This window comes from Cajanus cajan, chromosome 11, assembly GCF_000230855.2.
Source record: "Cajanus cajan strain Asha chromosome 11, NIPB_CcT2T_4, whole genome shotgun sequence".
Lineage (NCBI taxonomy): Eukaryota > Viridiplantae > Streptophyta > Magnoliopsida > Fabales > Fabaceae > Cajanus > Cajanus cajan.
In genome coordinates, this window is record NC_138527.1 from 43,690,517 (window position 1) to 43,714,210 (window position 23,694).

A 23,694-nucleotide genomic window follows, 5' to 3' on the forward strand; every position below is an offset into this window, starting at 1 on the left:
GAGAGATGAGAGGATGGGTGGAGTACTTTAATACACCAATTAATAAGAATTAGATGGCAAAAATTGGACCACCTCATCTCAATTTCACTCCCTTGTTTTAGGAACATTTTACACAAACCCAGGCGCATCTATTCTTTCTCTTTTCACACCCTCTCTCTATTCTGTAACACAACACAAAACTCTGATACACTTTATTATTATATTTCAGGAACACAACAGACCCTGCCCCACCAACACACTTCTCTTGCTCTGAAAAAGCCAGTAAAAGACTCCTACTTAGGATCACTTCGATCTTGGGATTCGTTTCCCTACAAAGATCCTCTTAATCCCGTTACCATCTTCCTTTCTTTTTTTCTTTTTTTCTTTTTTTTTTTACTTAAAAAATTCCCCAAGGCTTCTTCTGATTGTGAAACAATAAACAAACTCATGGGCGTAGAGAGACACAGACCCTACAAATCTACAATTTTTCTATCATGGCAACATTATTGTGGGTTTTCGTAAAAGCAGAATTTGTTAAAAAATCAACATTTTCGTAAATGAGAGAGCAACTCATGTGGCGGCTTGTAGTATATGTACCAGGCAAAGGACGATCATTACTTTCTGTTGCTCCTGGTCCTTCATGAGTACTTTGTTTGTAGAGAACCTCTGTTTTTTTTTTTTTTTTTTTTAAATACTCGTATCTGACAATGCTTATTTTATTTTATTTTATAATTTTATATATTCAATTATTTGCAAACATTATATTTTAATAAGACTATTTATTTTACTGGTTGTAGGTACTTAGGGATAAGAAATAATTGAGGAAATTTCCTTGATATTTTTCTTACTGTACCAGAAGTCTATTTTGGTGGTATTTATATCTTGCATTGACCCACTTCCGAGAGAGAGAGAGAGAGCATATATGAAATGATGATCATGGCATGAGGGTCATCATCACCCCTATCTGATCTTCTATTTCTGAGGAAGTATTCCTCATCGTTGTTCCTAGGTTGGTTTTCATGGTAGCTATAGCTCTATGTTGGCTTATTAAGAGAACAAGTCTGAGATAAAAGGACCTCAGCTCGCACTTACTCTCCAATTTACCACCGTACGACGCCTCCACTGACCACCGACCACCGCCGGCGCCACCGCCAGCACCAACCCTACTTTGATCCATACGTACCTAACTAATTATTCCACTCTTCCATTACGGTAAGTCCTCTCTCTGAGTTATTTAATTACTTTCCACACAAACAAGCAAAGTAACTATTCAACTTCTTTTCCTTTCTGCCTTTCGGCTAATAAATAAATGCTTTTCAACTCTTTTAGTGAATTTTTTTTGGGTTCTCTCGCGGCATGAAATGAACAAGCTTGCAATATATTCAAACATAAGAAACCTGAAGCAGTATAAGTAATTGGCGAGAAGGAAATTGATGAATTAGCAAGTTTATGAGCTTTATGTAATTGATTTGATGGCTCGACAAGTGTGTGAAGACAAATCATCATCTGGATTCTGCTACTCTGATGCATCATCGGGAAATCCAACGATGCTGGTGAACCAGATCCAAGGCTTTGTGTCGGACCCTGAGATGTTCAACCTCACCACTGGCATGGAAATGATAGGGTTTCCAAAGAGTGACACCAACGCTGCCATGTGGAGAAGTTTCATATCCAAACATGCTCCTTCCTCTTCCAAAACCATCAACGACTCTTCCACCACTTTCTACCACCACGACTACAACAACAACAAGCCTTCAGATTTCACTTCTGAAACAAGTGCTGAGAATTTAATCGTGCCGTGGCAAGACGAGGGCGACCACAACAACAACAGGTTACTCGTTGATGACTCTTCCTTAAGGTGCGTGTTCCCTTGTGAAGCCAACGAAAGGCCTAGTCAAGGTCTTTCTCTCTCTCTTAGCTCAACCAACCCTTCCTCTATCGGGTTGCAATCTTTTGAGCTGAGACAAACAAGCCATCATCCTGATTTTGTTTCCAGAGAAGGGTTCTTTGGAAAATCAGCGAGTGTTCAACAGCAACAGATGTTACAAGCTGCGAATCCTTACCAACAAGGACATTTCCTGCTGAAAAACTCCAAGTACCTGGTGCCAGCACAGGATCTTCTGAACGAGTTTTGTAGTCTTGGCGTGAAGCAAAGCGACGTGGGAAAGGTGAAATCGTCGAAGAAGCAGTGGGAAGAGGAAAATAATAATCATAACAACAATAACGGTATCGGTTCCTCGAAGAAGGCTTCTCTCACCTCTCTAGAGTTCGTGGAGCTGCAGAAGAGAAAGACAAAGCTGCTTGCTATGCTGGAAGAGGTATATATGTTTGATGTTTGTTTCCAAATCTCGTTTGGCTTCATTTAAGAGTGTTGAGATTGTACTACAACTACTACTTTTTTGCAAGGAAATAACACCTTTATCCATCGTTCCCCAAAATATGGAAAAAGGTGTGTAAGTAAGTTAAATCCGCGCCTTTACTCCAAGTGAATTGGAATTGGTATTGGTATCTGTCCAGGTCCTTTAACTTTTGAGCGGTGTGTGGCTTATTTGATGGGATTGGGATTGGGATTGGGATTGGGGTCTGTGGATTTTGATTCCTGAACTAACTGAACAGCCACAAGGGCCCTTTCATTAATGACAATTGAGCCTTTTTCATTCACCTTTTCCTTTTCCTGCCAACAACATGTATGCATTATATTTTCATCCCATGCTGGCTAAAGCAGGTTATTAACTTTGGTTTGTGTTCAAGGTGGACAGAAGGTACAAGCACTACCGCAACCAGATGAGGAGCGTGGTGTCGTCGTTTGAAGCCGTAGCGGGGAACGGCGCCGCCACCGTGTACTCGGCGTTGGCGTTGAAAGCCATGTCAAGACATTTTAGGTGTTTGAAAGATGGGATTTTGGGGCAGATTCAAGCGTTGAGAAAAGCCATGGGAGAGAAAGACCCAATTGCACCAGGCACAACAAGGGGCGAAACACCAAGACTCAAAGTCATTGACCAAACACTGAGACAACAAAGGGCGTTTCAACAAATGAGCATGATGGAAACTCATCCATGGAGACCCCAACGTGGCCTTCCGGAGCGTGCCGTTTCGGTTCTTCGGGCTTGGCTTTTTGAGCATTTTCTCCATCCGTAAGTCTCAACTCTCATGCAATTACTAGTTACCTTGCTGCATACTGCATACATTATTGATCAAGTCCCGATATGAGTAACCTACAAAATAGATTTTCCTCAAGAATCAATGTTCTCTCCTAAATAAATAAAGAGAACAAACTGCAACTTGATGCTGCCGTGAGTCTCTCATGCGTAGCGTATAGAATCTCAATCATTTCTGCTTGCAAAAACTATATAGTACATTTTGGTAGTTTCTGCGCATCACTATTCAGATTCCTTCTGCTGTTGTTTCGTCATATTGTTCTCAATCTTTCGTTTCTAACGTGGACATATATTTGCTCCTCTCTCTATTACTAATTTTACTTCTATAATTTTCCTTCGTTTGACCCATTCCCCTCAAATGCTGCTTCATATTTAATTACGATATTGAAGGTTGGATTCTTAATTTTTTAGTGTAAGCTTTTGCAGGTACCCAAGTGACGTTGATAAACATATTTTAGCTCGCCAAACGGGTCTCTCGAGAGGCCAGGCACGTTCATATCCTTCTCTAAGATACACTTCATTTCCCATATTGTTTATACTTTGAAAGAATTACTAAGTGGTCTTGGACCACATGATCATCTCTAATAAATCTCTCTATAACATATATTAAGTATTATTAATTTTTATATCATATAGACATAGTACTTATGGTTGTAAATTGCCTATTAATTTATCTGAGAACCTTGTTATAAAAAAGAATAGACATTAGGTATGAAATGGTTATTATATGCATTCTTGTAAGCATTATATGTTTGAAGCAGGTTTCAAATTGGTTTATAAATGCAAGGGTGAGGCTATGGAAACCAATGGTGGAGGAAATGTACTTGGAGGAAGTGAAGGATCACGAAAACAACATAGCTTCCTCAGAGGGGGGTACCGATCAAGACAATGACATAAACCCAAATGTTCAAAACCCTCCACCTCCCTCATCACGATCAGAGGATCAAAAGCCATCACTTATTCGAATTGACTCGGAGTGTGCGTCCTCCATCGTCAATAACCACACCCCAGATAACAAAAACGACCCAAAGGAGTGCTTTGGGTCGGTGGAGCTTGATTTTTCATCCTACACGCACCACTCCTCGGGCATGGTTTCTTACGATCAAAATGGGACCAACAACAACAACAACGTTAACAAGAGCGGGGTGTCTTTGACGCTAGGGTTACAACAACATGGGGTTAGTCTAGCGTTCCCGCCAGCAACACAGAGTTCACTGTACTACCCAAGGGATCAAATTGAAGATTGTCAACCAGTTCAGTACTCTCTTTTGGATGCTGAACCTCAAAACTTGCCCTACAGGAATTTGATGGGAGCACAGCTACTTCATGATTTAGCAGGGTAAATCCATCATCATACATTCTTCATGGTGAGTATAATCAAAGAAATTAATGAAGATTACTTTTTCTTAATTACTCTTATAGCTACGTACAAAATTATATAGTACACAATTATATACTTGGTTAGATAAACGTACACTTTAATTTCAACATGTGTATGCCTATATAATTTGGAATTCGAATTCGTAATTAAGTCAACATTTATACAGAATTTTTTACTTAATTAATAATTTGTTTTTTTGTTACTGTCCGCTGTACAGTTACCCTACTTTTGAATTGGAATGCTCTTGGGTTCGATCCCGTTTTGATAGGAGCTTCCATTTGGCGGTGAGCTAGTGGCATATAAAATTCGTTTTGGAGATATTTGTAGTTTGTTATGAAAAGAAAAGAATATATATTGCAAAACGACAATAACATTTAGCTGTACAATTTTGGTTGGATGCTAAGAAGAACAAGAATTACAACAACAGCAAAAAAATATCAAAGATAATTGGGTGGTTGTGGTCCCTAATTCACCCTCAAGAAGACAACATCTCGTGCCGATAAGAATTGGTTGCTTTATGATATGTCAACTTTTGTTATTGGTTTATCTGTGCCCCCCTTTCTTTTTGGCCAATATAAGAGATACCGATAAATTAATAAATTTAGTGTTAGAGGTGCTACGTTATTCAAACGATCCTATCACCCCCCTTAATGTTCTCTAAGGAATGCAACTTGTGTGTTAAAGGATGAAAAACAGAATCGCACCTACCACAGATGGATATGTGTTTACATCCGTATACATTTTCGAACGTTTATTGTTATAAAAGTAATACCGTTACTGGTATTGCTTTTCATTTAAACCTGTATTACTATATGAATAAACTAAGCCTAATGTAATTAATTTTCTTTTTGATGAAAGTTTTTGTGTTTGTGTGCACGTATTTTGTGTAAAATTTGTATTTAATTATATCATACCAATTAGCATAATAATGTTTGACTTCGGCTATGTGATATATATGCATATGAAGATTTAACCAAAATACATGAAGAGCAGAAGAAACCAAAAAGAATAAAAATAATAATAATAACATTTTAAAATTAAAACTAATTTTTATTATATGAAACCGAAAAAGTTGTTAAATATATGCTAAGTAAATGAGGCATGTTCATTTTCTTTTCTTTTTATATTTTGTTGGGTTCAAAGTGAATTTAGCATTTCGTATATCCGCATACATGATTTTTCGTTTTTGGTCTAACGTTTGGAATAAGGTTTTTTCTTGTTTATGGAAAACTAGTAGTTATATATATAAAGAATTGATGTGATTTCTCGCTTTGCAACATGCATGTGACCAAACATACATAGAAACAAAGTAAGTGAAAGAAACAAATGGAGAAAACAAGACACGGCTTCTTTCTTCTGATGTGCGTGTTTGTATAAAAAATATATTTTTAAAAATGGGAATTGGCATAATATTTAAAGTTTAATTTTTTAATAATTAGAAAAATATATATATAAATAAGAATAGAACATTTTCATCAAGTAGAAGAAAGTTATAACTTTTTTTTTAATATAAGAAGAAAATAATAATAATAATAATAATAATAATAATAATGATAATAATAATAGTTTCTCTTGATAATAGGATAATACACATATTGTACTAGGGTGTTAGGGCCATTGTTGACCTGTAGGGAGGAGAATGGATGGAAGGGAAGAAGAAGAATTGTTGGATTCCATTGGTGTAGTGAGTAGTGTACGTGAATATTATTGCTGTAGAATGCAGTTAAGTGGCGTGATTAATTAATGAATAGAATATTATTTAGAGTAAGAAGCTAAGTAGAGGCTGGACCTAAAGGATCGTCTTTAATTTCATACGCTGGTGTTATGATATGACATATATAGTCTTCGTCTTCGTCTTCTTCAGTTTCCCAACCAACTTGCCTACTTTTTCTCTTCAAATAAAGCTATTAATTCCTCTCCTTATGTCTTGCGTCTGAGCTACCTTTCCTTTTCCTACGTCTTTCTCTGTCTCTAGTGTCTATGTACTATATAGGTAGACATGTTTTGTTAGATAGGTATTAATAATATAAAAGGAACATATTTTCTTACCCCTACAAAAAATTTAAATCAAAATAATTAAATAACTGCACTTTCTTGCTATCTATGGGATTAATATTCTCATCACTCGTGACTATACTTCTCTCGTTTCTAAATTTTTAAATGACCCTGGGGCAAACATTTACTATCATGTATACCGTGCATGCCATGCAGTAATTAATGAATCCATAAATTTAATTAAGATAACCAAGGTAACATGATATTCTCTTTTGATTAAGATAATCGAAGAATTTATCTCCAATAAACGTGCTCAATACACGCAATCTAAAATTAAATCGACCTTACCCGGATGGGTTTTATAGGTTAATTAATTGTGATAGAGTTGTTTTAGGAGATAAGGTGGTGTGCTATGGAGCATAGTCGATGATCAATGTGAGACAATTGTTATTGCATATTTATGTACGTTGGTTCCCATATAATATTACAGTCTGAATTATGGGTCATCTATCTTGAATTGAAGATCATAAGAGATAGAGTTTATTAGGGATGGGCAAAAGTCTGAGACTCCAGCCATACCCGTATTAATCGAATGGAAAAATAGATTATTGAATGGTTTCAGACAATTTATTTTGATTAAACAGGTATAAAAAAGTGACTTATATAGTTATTGTAGACGGTTGCGGTTTCAGATTTTTGTTTTTCACGGAAAACCAAATCCGACCAAACCTTTGAAAATAATAAACTTGTTTATTACAAATCATGAAGAAGCTGTATGAGTATCACTAAAATTAAAGGTTGAATATTGTAGGAGATTGATATGTTATTTGTCATTGGCTCTTATCACATCAATTTGATAATGGTGGTGCATTTTTTTTTTAAAACAATAAAAAACTTTTGACATTCAACTGTCAAAATAAAGGTGAGATTATATGAATTATAATATTAATTACAATATACACTTACAAAAAAAAATGTATAAATGGACAAATCATTCAACTATTATAAGTTACTGTAACGAGCATAAGGCTAAGGAGGGGAACCATCCCTCAAAAGCCGGCCCAAGAGGTTGGAGAACCTCCCGCCTTATAAGGCCTCCCTGGTAAGGAGACCTCCCCGATGTGGGACTTGTTACATTACCACCCCCTTCGAAAGCCAGCGTCCTCGATGGCTGCACTCCACGGTACTTCACTCACCGGCACTTCACTCGGCCTTCTTGCCGGTCAGAACCCTCCGGTGGTCAGAACCCTCCGTGGGTAGCCCTTCTCGATTTGGCTGGCTCTCAACGAAAGCACCATTGTAACGAGCATAAGGCTAAGGAGGGGAACCATCCCTCAAAAGCCGGCCCAAGAGGTTGGAGAACCTCCCGCCTTATAAGGCCTCCCTGGTAAGGAGACCTCCCCGATGTGGGACTTGTTACAGTTACACATGTCGAAGACATGTTACAACACGAGAGGAATGTTGTGTGCGAGCAATTTAACACCAAAGAAAAAGGAGAAAAAATGCGATTGAAAAAAATAATTATAATGCACCTTACCCGTTACAACCCACCACCCAAATACTCGTCACACCCATTATACCCGAATTTGACAAAATCAAGAACGTAAATGATTAAAATCAATTCAACATATTTTTGTCTTGATTTATACTAGATTTAAATTTTTTTAGACTGAACCCAACCGTATCCACCCAATAATCACCCCTAGAGCTTATGGACAGAGACAGATTAAAGGGGGCGAGTAGGGGCCTTGGCATCCCTCTCCCTCATGGCTTTGAAAAAAAAAAAGTAATAAAATATATTTATTATTCTAAATATATGATTATATTAAAAAAAATTATTAAAAATATTGAATATATTCTATATACTGATGATTTTATAAACTAAAACAATAATATTTATAAGTTAGATAAATATAACATGATGTATTTAAAAATTATGATTTAATATTTGTTTAAATTTATTATTAAAATAAATCTGATCCCTCTTATAGTGTTTTGGATCCGTCCCTATTTATAGATAATCTAATTAGTGAGTCAGCCTCAACACTTAACAGTCAATTGGCTAATAAATTTGCTAACATACATTTCAACTTATGAGAGGAAGTAATTTTTCACTATCCTTCTGATCGAATTCATTTTCCCCACAAACCGATAACAAATATCATTTACAATTGATTTAACGTTTGGACCAACTTCAGTCTGAATAACACTAGTCTTTTTTTTAATAAAAATTAAATTGTTAATGAAAACATTGTGAATTTAAATACATTAATAAAAAAAAATCCTTAATATAAGATATTATTGTATATTATCGACATGTCAGTATTAATAATACACTATTGTTGGTGTAGAGTTTCAAAGTCTATACCAATAATTCAAGTTTAGTTTAATTTCCATTTTAATCTAAAAATTGTGTGTTGGGATGCAAACAAAGTCCCACATCGTTCAAACAAGATGATGGACATGAATTTATATATACACAGTTATCTTCATTGATTGAAAGGTCTTTTGGGTGATGTCCAAGAGTAAACCCACGAGGACTTCTACTCAAAGTATACAATATCTCACCAATGTAGTTTTCTGAGAGTGAATGAGCTCTGTGGGGCCACCATCGGATCATATTAAAAGTATTAGAAATTGAATCTTATTCCTTTACATCCAACAATAACAATAAATTAACTATGATACCAAAATTCTTTAATATACAAATGAAGATTAGAATATCATTTAATTAGATAAATTTCATTTAAAAAAATATGACTTAATTTCTTTAATTACCATTTCTTGAAACTTGATATTAAGAATGAAAATGTTTATTATACAATCCCAATTAAATAAATGACTATTTTAGAAATGATAATATTAAATAGAGTAAATTTAGTTGACATTTATAGTTAGTTGAGACCAAGAAACATAAGTTTTTATTTTACTTAAGATTCAAAATCAGAAGGAAATCAAAATTGTACAAAAATCTATTACTACTAAATAAAATTCTATTATATATATATAATTTTAAAATATTATAAAAATAATAATATATTAGTTATATATATATTACTATTATTAAATAAACAAAATATATATTATTAGTATCAACATATTCTTATATAAATTTTAATTGATTAATGGTATAACCTGTACGCACATAAAAATAAAGCTCTTTATTTTGTATTAGTTCAAAACAAAAATGTAGATAAATGATGTTCCACTTTTTGGTAAACTAACCCGGGGTGCCCACTAGGGAAGCATGGTTGAGGAGTTTTCTTTTTCAAGGGTTAATGATTTTATAGATTAAAGTATTTTGTGCTTCTGATGAGGCCGTAAGCCCATTGATATTGGGCTTGGCTTGGGCTTGGGCATCCATCGCTGCCAGCCTAAATTCTTTTGGTTGATGATATATACACCTCAATTTTTTTATACATACACCCCCTTTTTTTAAAAAAAATATTAAATTCCTAAATTATCCTTAATATTATTTGGAATAAAAAAAGATTATTCTAGAAAGTGTCTTTCAAAGGTTGATGATATATACACTTCTTTTTTCCTATAAGTACACCTTCTTTTAAAAAAAATAATTAAAATTTTAAAATATTCTTAATTTTTTGCTTTTTTTAAATTTTATATTCACAACATTTAATTTAGTACTTTTTTTTACAGATCTTTCTTTTTTCTTCTTTTTTTCTTTTTTCAATTTTTACATGCACCCCGTTATCTTTCCTTCACCCCACCTATTTTGGTAGCATGTAAAAATTGAAAGAAAAAAAAAGTGTGTGAAAAAAAAGAAAAAAGTAGAAAATTGAAAGTTAAAGGTATAAAATTAATATATATATATATATATATATATATAATATTTTATAATTTTTTTAAAAAAATAAAAAATGTGTACTTATAAAAAAAAACAGGAGGTGTATATATCATGAGCCTTCTGAAAAGAACTTTCCGTCAGAATAATTACGGAAAGTACTTTCCAGAATACTAAAATTACTATTTCGAAAATAACTTTCCGTCAAAATAATTATGGAAAATACTTTCCGTAACACTAGAATTACTATTGCGAAAAATTCTTTCTGGAATATTAACAGTGTGTATTTGTTACCATAATTCCGGAAATAACTTTCCGCAATCGTAATTTAAGTGTTACGAAAAGTACTTTCCAGAATTATTTCGACGGAAAGTTATTTCCGAAATAGTAATTTTAGTATTTCGAAAAGAACTTTCTATAATTTTGTACAAATACACCTCCAAAAAAAATTTTCAGGATAATTTTTTTTATTTCAAATAATGTTAAGGACAATTTAAGAATTTAATATTATTTTTTAAAAAAAGGGGTATATGTATAAAAAAATGGAGGTGTATATATCATTAGCCAATTCTTTTTTAGAATGCAGCTACCGTTCCACTTGAGTATGGTAGGCAATGTCCAAGCCTGCTTACCACTTGAAAATCAGAACCAAATACTGAAATGGAGCTAAGTCAACCCTCCCGGCATAATTGTAATATGATATTCATATTATTTTTTTTATTATATTATTAGTGTAAAATATTCACCAATTTTATCGATACCAATTATTATACGAAAACTTAATTAATAATTTTTAGTAGACGGTGCAAATCTAGGATTTTAAATTAGTGGAAACATTTAAAAAAAAAATTAATAACTATTGTACTAACCGTACTTCGCACCGGGCTCCGAGCCCGGATTCGCAATACAAAACAACCCCGGGCACGCAGTGCATGACGTCAGCCCGATATTTGAGCAAATCATACCTGATTTCAAGGATCTCGTCCCAGACCGGATCCGCCCTTCAATTATATCATATCATGATATATCTTATCTCAAGCCCAAAAGGCCCAAGGCAAACCTAATTCACTCCAAGGTACGTGCATTACTTATACGAGACTATTACACATACAAACCCTAACTTTGGCATCGGAGTCTCTTTTGCAGGTACCTCCCCCATCTCGGAGCACCAATACATCAGGCAAAGGAGGCTCACTGATCTTACTGGACGGATCACCTCTACGACCAAATTCCGGTAAGAACATTTGGCTCCCACCGTGGGACCGATCGAGACAGCCCTCATCGGCCACCTGTATGGTTTCTACTAGAAGCCACATCAGACGAGCAACAGAAGACGCTGCACACTCAGCCACCATGGACAGCAACACCGCGACCTTGAGAAGGCTAATCGACCAAGTCGAACAGATGCGCCAGCAGCATGACGCTGACCTGAGCAACACGCGTGCCCAGTACGAAAGTGACATAGCGGCGATATGGACCGCCAATGAAGCAAACCTCGCAGCATTACGAGCCGAGAATGAGTACATCCGCGCCCAGCTCCCTCGACACCTTGGTAACGTCTCCGACTCTCAGCTCAACCTCAGCGGAGCAGCGCAGAGTGGGGCAAGTCGGGAACCCGGATCAACCCTCTCACGGGAGGTAATCGGTGCAATCGCAGGAGGCTTCGCAGGAGGGGGAGCCAGCAGCTCGGCCCGCAAGAAACACCTGCGTAAGGTTAATCGCGTACACTCCGCCACCTACGCCTTACGCCGGAACCCGCCAGTGATAACTTTCACCGATGACGACTATGTCGGGGTCAGCCGAAATCAAGACGATCCCATGGTCATAGTTGTGGCATTGGCCAATTGGGAAGTTCGCAAGACCTTGGTCGACCAAGGAAGCTCGGCCGACATCCTATACTGGCCAACATTCCTCAGGTTAGACATCCCCCACTCTCTCATACAACCTCATACCGAACCTCTAGTCAGTTTTGCAGGAAAAAGCATTCATACTCGGGGATATGTAGACGTACTGACGACTTTCGGAGCACCCCCGGTTTCCAGACAGGTCCTGATACGATACCTACTTGTGGAAGCCGACACCTCCTATAACGTCATCATCGGCAGACCAACCCTAAATCAGCTCGGGGCGGTGGTTTCCACCCCGCACCTCACCATGAAATTTCCAGGGCACGATGGTAAGATCATCTCCATCAGAGCAAACCAACAGGTAGCGCGACAATGCTACGCAGAAAGCCTGGAAATCGCCTCACCGAGCAAACAGGGCAAGAATGACCTTACCGCTCTGGCTCACACCGACCACGAAAAAATCACCGATCTCGACCCGAGATCCGACACTCATGACGAACGACCCAGCCCCGTCGATGAGCTTGACGACCTTCAAATCGGCAAACTCCTCGGACAAACCACGAAGATCAGCCGGCAATTAACCCTCGAACTACGACAGCAACTCCAAGCGGAGATCCTCAAGAACGCTGACCTCTTCGCCTGGTCTAGCGCTGACATGCCCGGTATAGACGCAGACTTCATCTGCCACAGATTAGCAATACATAAGGAAGCAAAACCAGTCGCCCAGAGAAAGAGGAAGGTCGGCGACGAAAGACGGGAAGCTGTCATTGCCGAAACGCAGAAGTTGCTCAACGCTGGCTTCATCCGTGAAGTCAGGTACACCACATGGCTGGCAAACGTGGTCCTAGTAAAGAAGCACTCGGGAAAGTGGCGTATGTGCGTCGACTATACCGACCTCAACAAAGCATGCCTTAAGGACTCATACCCCTTGCCGAGCATCGACAGGTTAGTCGACGGAGCCTCCGGACATGCCCTCCTCAGCTTCCTTGACGCTTACTCCGGGTACAACCAGATAATGATGTACCCACCTGATGAAGTGCACACATCCTTCATCACTGACCACGCCAACTACTGTTACCGGGTGATGCCCTTCAGCCTCAAAAATGCGGGAGCAACATACCAGCGACTGATGGACAAAGTATTCCACCACCAAATTGGGCGAAACTTGGAAGTTTATGTGGATGCCATGGTGGTTAAAACCATCTCAGCAACGAACCACGCCTCCGACCTCGCCGAGGTGTTTGCCTAGATCAGGAAGCATAACATGCGCCTCAACCCAGAGAAGTGTGTCTTCGACGTCTAGGGGGGTAAGTTCCTCGGCTTCATGATCACCAGCAGAGGAATCGAGGCCAACCCCGAGAAGTGCCAAGCCATCATACAAATGCAAAGCCCACAAACGGTAAAAGAGGTTCAACGCCTGTCCGGACGGCTAGTCTCGCTATCCCGCTTCATCCCCAAACTTGCGGAGAAAGTAGGGCCAATCTTTACCCTGCTAAAAAACCAAAAAACTTCCTTTGGACAGATTAATGCGAAGAAGCTTTTCAAAGCTTCAAAAACTTCATCACAACTCCGCCAGTCTTACAAAGGCCGGATCACAATACCGACCTCCTTCTCTACCTGGCGGTGGCAGAAAACGCCATCAGCGCTGTCATCGTACAAGAAACACCCTACCAGCATCCTCTGGGCATATCACTGTACCCTCCAGTCGACCACGCAAGAAACACCCTACAGGCTAACTTACGGAGCCGATGCAATGATTCCAATTGAAGTTGGAGAAGCGTCCCACCGACGCCAAGTCTTCAATAGCGAACAGAACGCCCAAGAGCTGGCAGCCGACCTCGACTTGGTGGACAAACTTAGAGACGAGGCCCAAATCCATGAAGAGGCTTGCAAGCTATGAGCTTCCCGGCGATACAACTCACGGGTAAAACCCCGCTCCTTCCGAGCAGGCGACCTGGTATGGCGACTATTAGGAAAAGCACGGAAAGACATGTCAGATGGGAAACTCGCACCTACTTGGGGCGGCCCTTTCCGAGTCACAGAACACTTGGAAAATGGAGCATATAGACTGGAAGAACTCAGCGGGAAACCCATACCGCGAACTTGGAATGCTACGCATCTCAAGTTCTATTTCAGTTGAACTTTGTTCCAATGAGCCATGCACTCTTTTCCCGCCTCAGTCTTTGGCTGAGAGGGTTTTTAACGAGGCACACATTTTCATCAATAAAATGACTCGTCCCCTTTTATTCATACTCTTACTTTCATCATTTTGTCCACGATTACTAGAGATCGAGTACGAACCTCGCCACGATTATTAGAGGTCGAGAATGAACCTTGTCGTGATTACTAGAGGTCGAGTACGAACCTCGCCACGATTATTAGAGGTCGAGAACGAACCTTGTCGTGATTACTAGAGGTCGAGTACGAACCTCGCCACGATTATTAGAGGTCGAGTACGAACCTCGCCACGATTATTAGAGGTCGAGTACGAACCTCGCCACGATTATTAGAGGTCGAGAACGAACCTTGTCGTGATTACTAGAGGTCGAATACGAACCTCGCCACGATTGTTAGAGGTCGAGAACGAACATTGTCGTGATTATTAGAGGTGGAGAACGAACCTCGCCACGATTATTAGAGGTCGAGAACGAACCTTGTCGTGACTACTAGAGGTCGAGAACGAACCTCGCAGTGATTATTAGAGGACGCATACGAGCCTCGTCGCGATAACTAGAGGTCGAAAATGAACCTCATCATACCTATACTCAATTAGAGGTCGAAAACGAACCTCGTTACGTTCATTAGAGGTCGAAAACGAACCTCGTCACGCTTATTAGAGGTCGAATTCGAACCCCGACATTGCAAAAGATAAGCTCGAACCCTCGCAACACGCCATCAAACAAAGAGCCAAAGCCGACTTCGAGTCTCGATACAATAAATTCAAAATAAAACCACCTACGCAACGGGCACCGAACGCGCGCCCTAGAACTTGAGAAAGAACCAAAACCAAACACTGGTGCAGAACAAAACTCGTATACAAAGGTCACGATCCATACATAAACACGGATACAAAAATGTATACACAACAAAACTGTCCTATACGGAGACATCGTCGCTAGAACTCTCCTCGACATCATCCTCCCGGACTAACCGCCCGAAGCGAACAACCTTTTCCAATTGCATACCGGAAAAGTCGCACCCCGGCGCGAGGAGCCTAGCCTACCGAATAGCCTTGAGGAAGCCCCTCTTATGTTCCATTACCACAGAACGTTCAACTTCCTCAAGCCTCCTCTTCAACGCCGCATTCTCGGCCTCCAAAGCCGAAAGACTTACCCTCTGGGCAGCCACCTCCTCCTCCTTACTACTGAGAACCACCTCGTCGCGGAGACGCTCCTCGGTTACGGACACCAGCTCGCCCTTCAAAAAATTCACCTCCTCCTCCAAGGAGTGAACCTGGCTAGCATAACCCTCATTAGTGCCCAAGGCGGCCTCTAGCGATTTCCGGGTCTCGGCGTGATCCCCCCGGACCGCCTGGAGCTCAGCCCCCTACATCTTCGCCTCAGACATGGTGGCAGCCAAAACCTTGTTCTCCTCCACCAAAGGCCGCACTTGGCCCTTCAGCTTCGCCAGATCTTCCTGCTGCCGCGACCACTTGTGCTTCCAGTAATCCACAATGGCCATGCCCCTCTGCAGGAAGATCTGAGTGGCATCAAAACTCCCCATAGGCCCGGCGGACTCGAACATCGCCTGGTCGGCTGCGCTCAATGACCCCCTCGGAAAAAATTTCTCGGGTGTCAACAAAGCACTCCACAGTGAGTCAATCTCCTCCGACGCGCTCAAGTGCTCCAATCGCATCGGGGCGCCCTCCTGCGCGTAACGGTACGCAAGATAGGGACGTTTTGGAGGCTCCCTCGCCGCAGGTACAGAGGCTGGGACCCCGGAGCTAGGACCTTCCCCACGAGGATCAGCCGAAGTAGCAGCAGAAGCCCTCGGCTCTGCCCCAGGGACATCGGCCCCGCCGCCGTCGACCTCGGAACCTTCAGAACCCCGGGGGGCCTGCCCGCCTGCAAAAGAAGTATGGGAAAAGGTCTAAGCCTCGCCAGATGTTAAGTCTCAATTTTACCTCTTTTTGGATGAGACTTATACAAGATTTAATGATCAAATTCTTCCATTCTTTGTATCATTGCATATAATTGTTCTCATTTTGGTTTCTTTTGTATATGCAGGTATTCAAGTAGAGAATTGAGGAAAAAAAGGGTTAAAGGAGTGGAAAACAAAAGAATTAAGGAGCAGAGCAGGCAACCGCGCCAGGCGCCGTACTAATCTCGCCGGGCGGGCATAAAATAGAGTACTCTCAGCCTTTGGGAACCTCTCGCCGGGCGCAATTTATAATTGCGCCGGGCTCAATTCAAGGCCGAGAGCACATTGAGCATCAGGGGAAGCCCGCGCCGGGCGCGAAGTGTAACGCGCCGGGCGCAATAACCCTAATTTGTCTCCTCGGGCTGCATAAAAGGAAAATGTCGAGGGTTTTCTCCCTCATTCGCCCAGGGGCGCCTCCAGGAGCGCTGCAGGAGGGATTCTCAGGCTTCGGAAGCCTCCCACGGTGGATCATTCCTTCGGTTCTTCCTTTCCTCTTCCATCTCTATTTTAGTTTTCCCCTCTTTGTTTTGAGAGGTTCTATCCATTGTATTGGGGTTTTGATGTAACCAACAGACTCTATTGTAATCCCTTTGTGTGTAATGATATATATGTTTTGTTTCATTCCTTGTTGTGTATGATTCTATGCTTAATGCTTGCTTTGGCTTGATCACCCTTTGCATGATTTAAGGTTTCATTGAGTATTGGGAAATATCCTTGAAACTAGTTATGAACATATGCCTAGTGGGAATTGTACCTAGGGATAGGGCTTGACCCATTAGTAGTCTTAAAACCCTAACCGGTAATGCGGGTGGAGGTATTGAGTACTCAAGGGATTGATATTCAATATTTTGCACCTAGGCTCTTTCTCTAAGGAATTAGGTCTGAGTAAATTTATGGTTGACTGAACAATGGTTGTAACAAGAGACATAGGATTCACTAGTGTTTGTTTGGTGAAATCAAACCCCCACAACTTCAAGTGTCCATTTTACCATTTCTCACCCCATTTCATTTCTAATTCATTCATTTGTGTTTTAACAATTCCAGTAGTTTTGTTCTTAAATTCATATTCATATTTATTGGGATTGTTCTCAAGTCACAAGTAGCCAATGAATGCTTAGTTTACCTTCTAATCCCTGTGGATACGATATTTTTACTACTTGTACGGCCGGTACACTTGCCGTGTTTGAGTCCGTTGAGGGAAGTAACCTAATCTATAATTATAATAAAAAGTACTTCAACGGAAATCTCAACAAGTTTTTGGCGCCGTTGCCGGGGATTAGAATGGCAAATTGAGTATTTATAGCTATTTGTGACTTGTTTGTTTATATGTAAATATGTTTTGTGTTATATGTTGTTTGTGTTATGTATTGTTTGTGTTATTTGTTAAGTGTGTGAATCATGTTTGAAATGAGTAAATATAGGTTATACTTTGTTTGGAGTGTGAGATATGAGGTAATTCTGGTTCTGGTTGGTTACAAGGTTCCCTTCAAAGCAAATTTAGGCAAAATGTAACCATTTCAGAGTACCACGCCCGGCGCGAGTTTGTGCTGCGCCCGGCGCGGTATCAGAATTTGAACCTCGTTGGCCTTTTACTGAGATGGCGCCTGGCGCGAGTTTGTGCTGCGCCCGGCGCGAGCACTCTCCTGAACCTATATTTCTCTGTTTTCAAGCATGTTTCTTTGTGGTTAATTTTGGTCTAAGGTTGTTCTTCATTTTTGATATAATTGTATGGTCATCATTGTATAATATGCTCACCATGTTCTTCATGAATACTCTTTCACAACTTCTGGTTACTAGGACTTGCAGGCATATACTGGTTGGCCTGGGGACCAGGCTTCTAAATGTGGGGGAGTGGAGCTGCTGATGCAGATGCGGTTGAGCACTTACTGAGGAAGATGACCAAATTTGATGGAAATAGATGAAGCTCACCTTAGTTCACCTCTGTTTGCAATTTATTTTTCTGTTGTTATTAGTTCACCTCTGTTTGCAATTTATTTTTCTGTTGTTATTTTCAGTATTTTAATTGTTTTTGGATTACTCTGGTTGGTACATCTTTTTGAATATCCTGCTAGAGCATGGTTTTTAATCTTGTTGAATACTTGTTTTGTATGTGATCAATTTTGGATTGAGGTTTGCTTAATGTTTATGGTGTGTGTACTTTAGACATTTTCAAGTCATATTAGAGCTTTAGTTCATGATTAGTTGCATACGGGTTTCAATGTTGATCATAGAACTGAGCTGAGTGTGATAATCTGTGGATGCCAACCGAGTGAGGTCTGAGCCTAAATACTGATGAGAGAAACTACACTTATGTTGCATGATAGACTTTGCTTGAGTTTCCCAGGTGGTTTGCTAGTGTAGTGTATTTACATGATCAAGGCATTTCTATATTTTGATAACCATCTAAGCCAAAAAGCCATATTTATTTTTCTTTTGACCCATATCTTCCTAAGCTTAAACACTCAACCTTCCACTTATCCCAACTTTGAAAAATTAACCTTAAATCCTTGTTTTGGTTAAGAGAGTATATTGATGACATCAAATAAGTTTGGGGGAGTTGAAGAATGAAGAAACTTGAGAAAGAAGAAGTATGTGGTCAGTAAAAAAAAAAAAAAAAAAAAAAAAAATAAATAAATAAATAAATAAATAAATTTGAAATAAGATGCAAAAGTGTACAGATGCATCATATAAAGGCTAATGGCTGGAATTGGTTGAGGGCATGTGCTTAATTGTTGTAATGGGGTATGGAGAGGGACATCATTGAAAAATCTTATTTGCTCTCTTAAGCTATAGCACCTTCAATCCTTGAAAAACCATAAAACTGCTACCGCTTGACCCTGCTTGACCCAGATTGCCCTAATAAAGACCTTGTGATAAGTGTCTGCATTTGTTTTACCACTGGTTTCATTTGGAAACGAAGAGCAAAGTTGAATCCTGTGGCGTGAGTAGTAGATATGAGAGAAACACTCACCCCTATACACTAGTGTGCATATGAGAGAAACACTTTCCTAGTGAGGATGCATTCATAGATAGTCATTAGCTTTTCTCAGTTCTTTGATCTCTTTTGAAACTTTTGTTTGCACATTGTCATGTTCCATTGCAATAATTGTGGCTGAAAATTCGTTTAAGGTTCATGCTTGTGAAATGAAATTGTAAGTGAACCAAGAATAAGGAACTTGACACACATGCATTGCTTGTTATCTGCTTGATTAATTACCTTTTGCTTGAGGACAAGCAAGGTTCTAAGTTTGGGGGAGTTGTTAAGTCTCAATTTTACCTCTTTTTGGATGAGACTTATACAAGATTTAATGATCAAATTCTTCCATTCTTTGTATCATTGCATATAATTGTTCTCATTTTGGTTTCTTTTGTATATGCAGGTATTCAAGTAGAGAATTGAGGAAAAAAAGGGTTAAAGGAGTGGAAAACAAAAGAATTAAGGAGCAGAGCAGGCAACCGCGCCAGGCGCCGTACTAATCTCGCCGGGCGGGCATAAAATAGAGTACTCTCAGCCTTTGGGAACCTCTCGCCGGGCGCAATTTATAATTGCGCCGGGCTCAATTCAAGGCCGAGAGCACATTGAGCATCAGGGGAAGCCCGCGCCGGGCGCGAAGTGTAACGCGCCGGGCGCAATAACCCTAATTTGTCTCCTCGGGCTGCATAAAAGGAAAATGTCGAGGGTTTTCTCCCTCATTCGCCCAGGGGCGCCTCCAGGAGCGCTGCAGGAGGGATTCTCAGGCTTCGGAAGCCTCCCACGGTGGATCATTCCTTCGGTTCTTCCTTTCCTCTTCCATCTCTATTTTAGTTTTCCCCTCTTTGTTTTGAGAGGTTCTATCCATTGTATTGGGGTTTTGATGTAACCAACAGACTCTATTGTAATCCCTTTGTGTGTAATGATATATATGTTTTGTTTCATTCCTTGTTGTGTATGATTCTATGCTTAATGCTTGCTTTGGCTTGATCACCCTTTGCATGATTTAAGGTTTCATTGAGTATTGGGAAATATCCTTGAAACTAGTTATGAACATATGCCTAGTGGGAATTGTACCTAGGGATAGGGCTTGACCCATTAGTAGTCTTAAAACCCTAACCGGTAATGCGGGTGGAGGTATTGAGTACTCAAGGGATTGATATTCAATATTTTGCACCTAGGCTCTTTCTCTAAGGAATTAGGTCTGAGTAAATTTATGGTTGACTGAACAATGGTTGTAACAAGAGACATAGGATTCACTAGTGTTTGTTTGGTGAAATCAAACCCCCACAACTTCAAGTGTCCATTTTACCATTTCTCACCCCATTTCATTTCTAATTCATTCATTTGTGTTTTAACAATTCCAGTAGTTTTGTTCTTAAATTCATATTCATATTTATTGGGATTGTTCTCAAGTCACAAGTAGCCAATGAATGCTTAGTTTACCTTCTAATCCCTGTGGATACGATATTTTTACTACTTGTACGGCCGGTACACTTGCCGTGTTTGAGTCCGTTGAGGGAAGTAACCTAATCTATAATTATAATAAAAAGTACTTCAACGGAAATCTCAACAAGTTTTTGGCGCCGTTGCCGGGGATTAGAATGGCAAATTGAGTATTTATAGCTATTTGTGACTTGTTTGTTTATATGTAAATATGTTTTGTGTTATATGTTGTTTGTGTTATGTATTGTTTGTGTTATTTGTTAAGTGTGTGAATCATGTTTGAAATGAGTAAATATAGGTTATACTTTGTTTGGAGTGTGAGATATGAGGTAATTCTGGTTCTGGTTGGTTACAAGGTTCCCTTCAAAGCAAATTTAGGCAAAATGTAACCATTTCAGAGTACCACGCCCGGCGCGAGTTTGTGCTGCGCCCGGCGCGGTATCAGAATTTGAACCTCGTTGGCCTTTTACTGAGATGGCGCCTGGCGCGAGTTTGTGCTGCGCCCGGCGCGAGCACTCTCCTGAACCTATATTTCTCTGTTTTCAAGCATGTTTCTTTGTGGTTAATTTTGGTCTAAGGTTGTTCTTCATTTTTGATATAATTGTATGGTCATCATTGTATAATATGCTCACCATGTTCTTCATGAATACTCTTTCACAACTTCTGGTTACTAGGACTTGCAGGCATATACTGGTTGGCCTGGGGACCAGGCTTCTAAATGTGGGGGAGTGGAGCTGCTGATGCAGATGCGGTTGAGCACTTACTGAGGAAGATGACCAAATTTGATGGAAATAGATGAAGCTCACCTTAGTTCACCTCTGTTTGCAATTTATTTTTCTGTTGTTATTAGTTCACCTCTGTTTGCAATTTATTTTTCTGTTGTTATTTTCAGTATTTTAATTGTTTTTGGATTACTCTGGTTGGTACATCTTTTTGAATATCCTGCTAGAGCATGGTTTTTAATCTTGTTGAATACTTGTTTTGTATGTGATCAATTTTGGATTGAGGTTTGCTTAATGTTTATGGTGTGTGTACTTTAGACATTTTCAAGTCATATTAGAGCTTTAGTTCATGATTAGTTGCATACGGGTTTCAATGTTGATCATAGAACTGAGCTGAGTGTGATAATCTGTGGATGCCAACCGAGTGAGGTCTGAGCCTAAATACTGATGAGAGAAACTACACTTATGTTGCATGATAGACTTTGCTTGAGTTTCCCAGGTGGTTTGCTAGTGTAGTGTATTTACATGATCAAGGCATTTCTATATTTTGATAACCATCTAAGCCAAAAAGCCATATTTATTTTTCTTTTGACCCATATCTTCCTAAGCTTAAACACTCAACCTTCCACTTATCCCAACTTTGAAAAATTAACCTTAAATCCTTGTTTTGGTTAAGAGAGTATATTGATGACATCAAATAAGTTTGGGGGAGTTGAAGAATGAAGAAACTTGAGAAAGAAGAAGTATGTGGTCAGTAAAAAAAAAAAAAAAAAAAAAAAAAAAAAAATAAATAAATAAATAAATTTGAAATAAGATGCAAAAGTGTACAGATGCATCATATAAAGAATAGAACATTTTCATCAAGTAGAAGAAAGTTATAACCTTTTTTTTTTATATAAGAAGAAAATAATAATAATAATAATGATAATAATAATAGTTTCTCTTGATAATAGGATAATACACATATTGCACCAGTACTAAAATTACTATTTCGAAAATAACTTTCCGTCAAAATAATTATGGAAAATACTTTCCGTAACACTAGAATTATTATTGCGAAAAATTCTTTCTGGAATATTAACAATGTGTATTTGTTACCATAATTTCGGAAAGAAATTTCCGCAATCGTAATTTTAGTGTTACGGAAAGTACTTTCCAGAATTATTTCGACTGAAAGTTATTTCTGAAATAGTAATTTTAGTATTTCAAAAAGAACTTTCTATAATTTTGTACAAATACACCTCCAAAAAAAATTTTCAGGATAATTTTTTTTATTTCAATTAATGTTAAGGACAATTTAAGAATTTAATATTTTTTTTAAAAAAGGGTATATGTATAAAAAAATAGAGGTGTATATATCATCAGCTAATTCTTTTTTAGAATGCAGCTACCGTTCCACTTGAGTATGGTAGGCAATGTCCAAGCCTGCTTACCACTTGAAAATCAGAACCAAATACTGAAATGGAGCTCCAGTCAACCCTCCCGGCATAATTGTAATATGATATTCATATTATTTTTTATATTATATTATTAGTGTAAAATATTCACCAATTTTATCGATACCAATTATTATACGAAAACTTAATTAATAATTTTTAGTAGACGGTGCAAATCTAGGATTTTAAATTAGTGGAAACATTTTTTAAAAAACAAAAAATTTAATAACTATCATATATATATATAAAAGGAGAAATCTGCTTATTCTATTCAATAACTTATAATTTATTTTAAATCTGCTTATAATTTATATCAAATTTCAACGATCCAACTATTAAATTTAAAGTTATTAATGTATAGATCAAATTTGTAAATTTTTAAAAAATTTAAAAATTATTTAATAATTCGTTACATTAATTCAAATTAACGGATAACATATTTTAATGACTATTATATATATATATATATATATATATATATATATATATATATATATATTATGTTGATTGGAAATTTATCTCCTCTTTCCAAGAAATATTTTTGTTATTATTAAAAGTATTTTAGAGCAGCGTTTTTTTATTAGTTGTTGTATCTTGACAGAGGACTGCATCAAATTAATCTAAGTAGTGTATTAGTGTTTTTTTATAAAGATAACTCATTGGATGCTTCAACCTAAATTATTTTAAACTTTCTTATTTTATTTTAGTTTTATTATTTTAATTTATCATTTATTGATGTAATCTTATTAATATATTATATTTTGAATTTTCTATTTTCTAACACCTGAATTTTAAGGATTATCTCTAACAATGAAAA

General features: G+C 38.4%; 1 protein-coding gene across 2 annotated transcripts; it reads left to right on the forward strand.

The window, feature by feature from the left end:
* The first annotated feature begins 740 nt into the window (after positions 1 to 740).
* LOC109800280 (homeobox protein BEL1 homolog) lies at positions 741 to 5,464 on the forward strand. Of its 2 annotated transcripts, XM_083066201.1 has the most exons (6): positions 741 to 1,191; positions 1,309 to 2,297; positions 2,731 to 3,113; positions 3,564 to 3,624; positions 3,899 to 4,504; positions 4,736 to 5,464. In XM_083066201.1, the coding sequence occupies exons 2-5, from the start codon at positions 1,452 to 1,454 to the stop codon at positions 4,478 to 4,480; spliced, it is 1,872 nt and encodes a 623-aa protein (XP_082922327.1). In that variant the 5' UTR covers positions 741 to 1,191; positions 1,309 to 1,451; the 3' UTR covers positions 4,481 to 4,504; positions 4,736 to 5,464. The 2 variants fall into 2 exon arrangements, with proteins under 2 accessions (XP_082922327.1, XP_020216651.2); XM_020361062.3 differs by lacking the exon at positions 4,736 to 5,464 and having other exon boundaries at positions 743 to 1,191; positions 3,899 to 4,720.
* Positions 5,465 to 23,694: the final 18,230 nt, after the last annotated feature.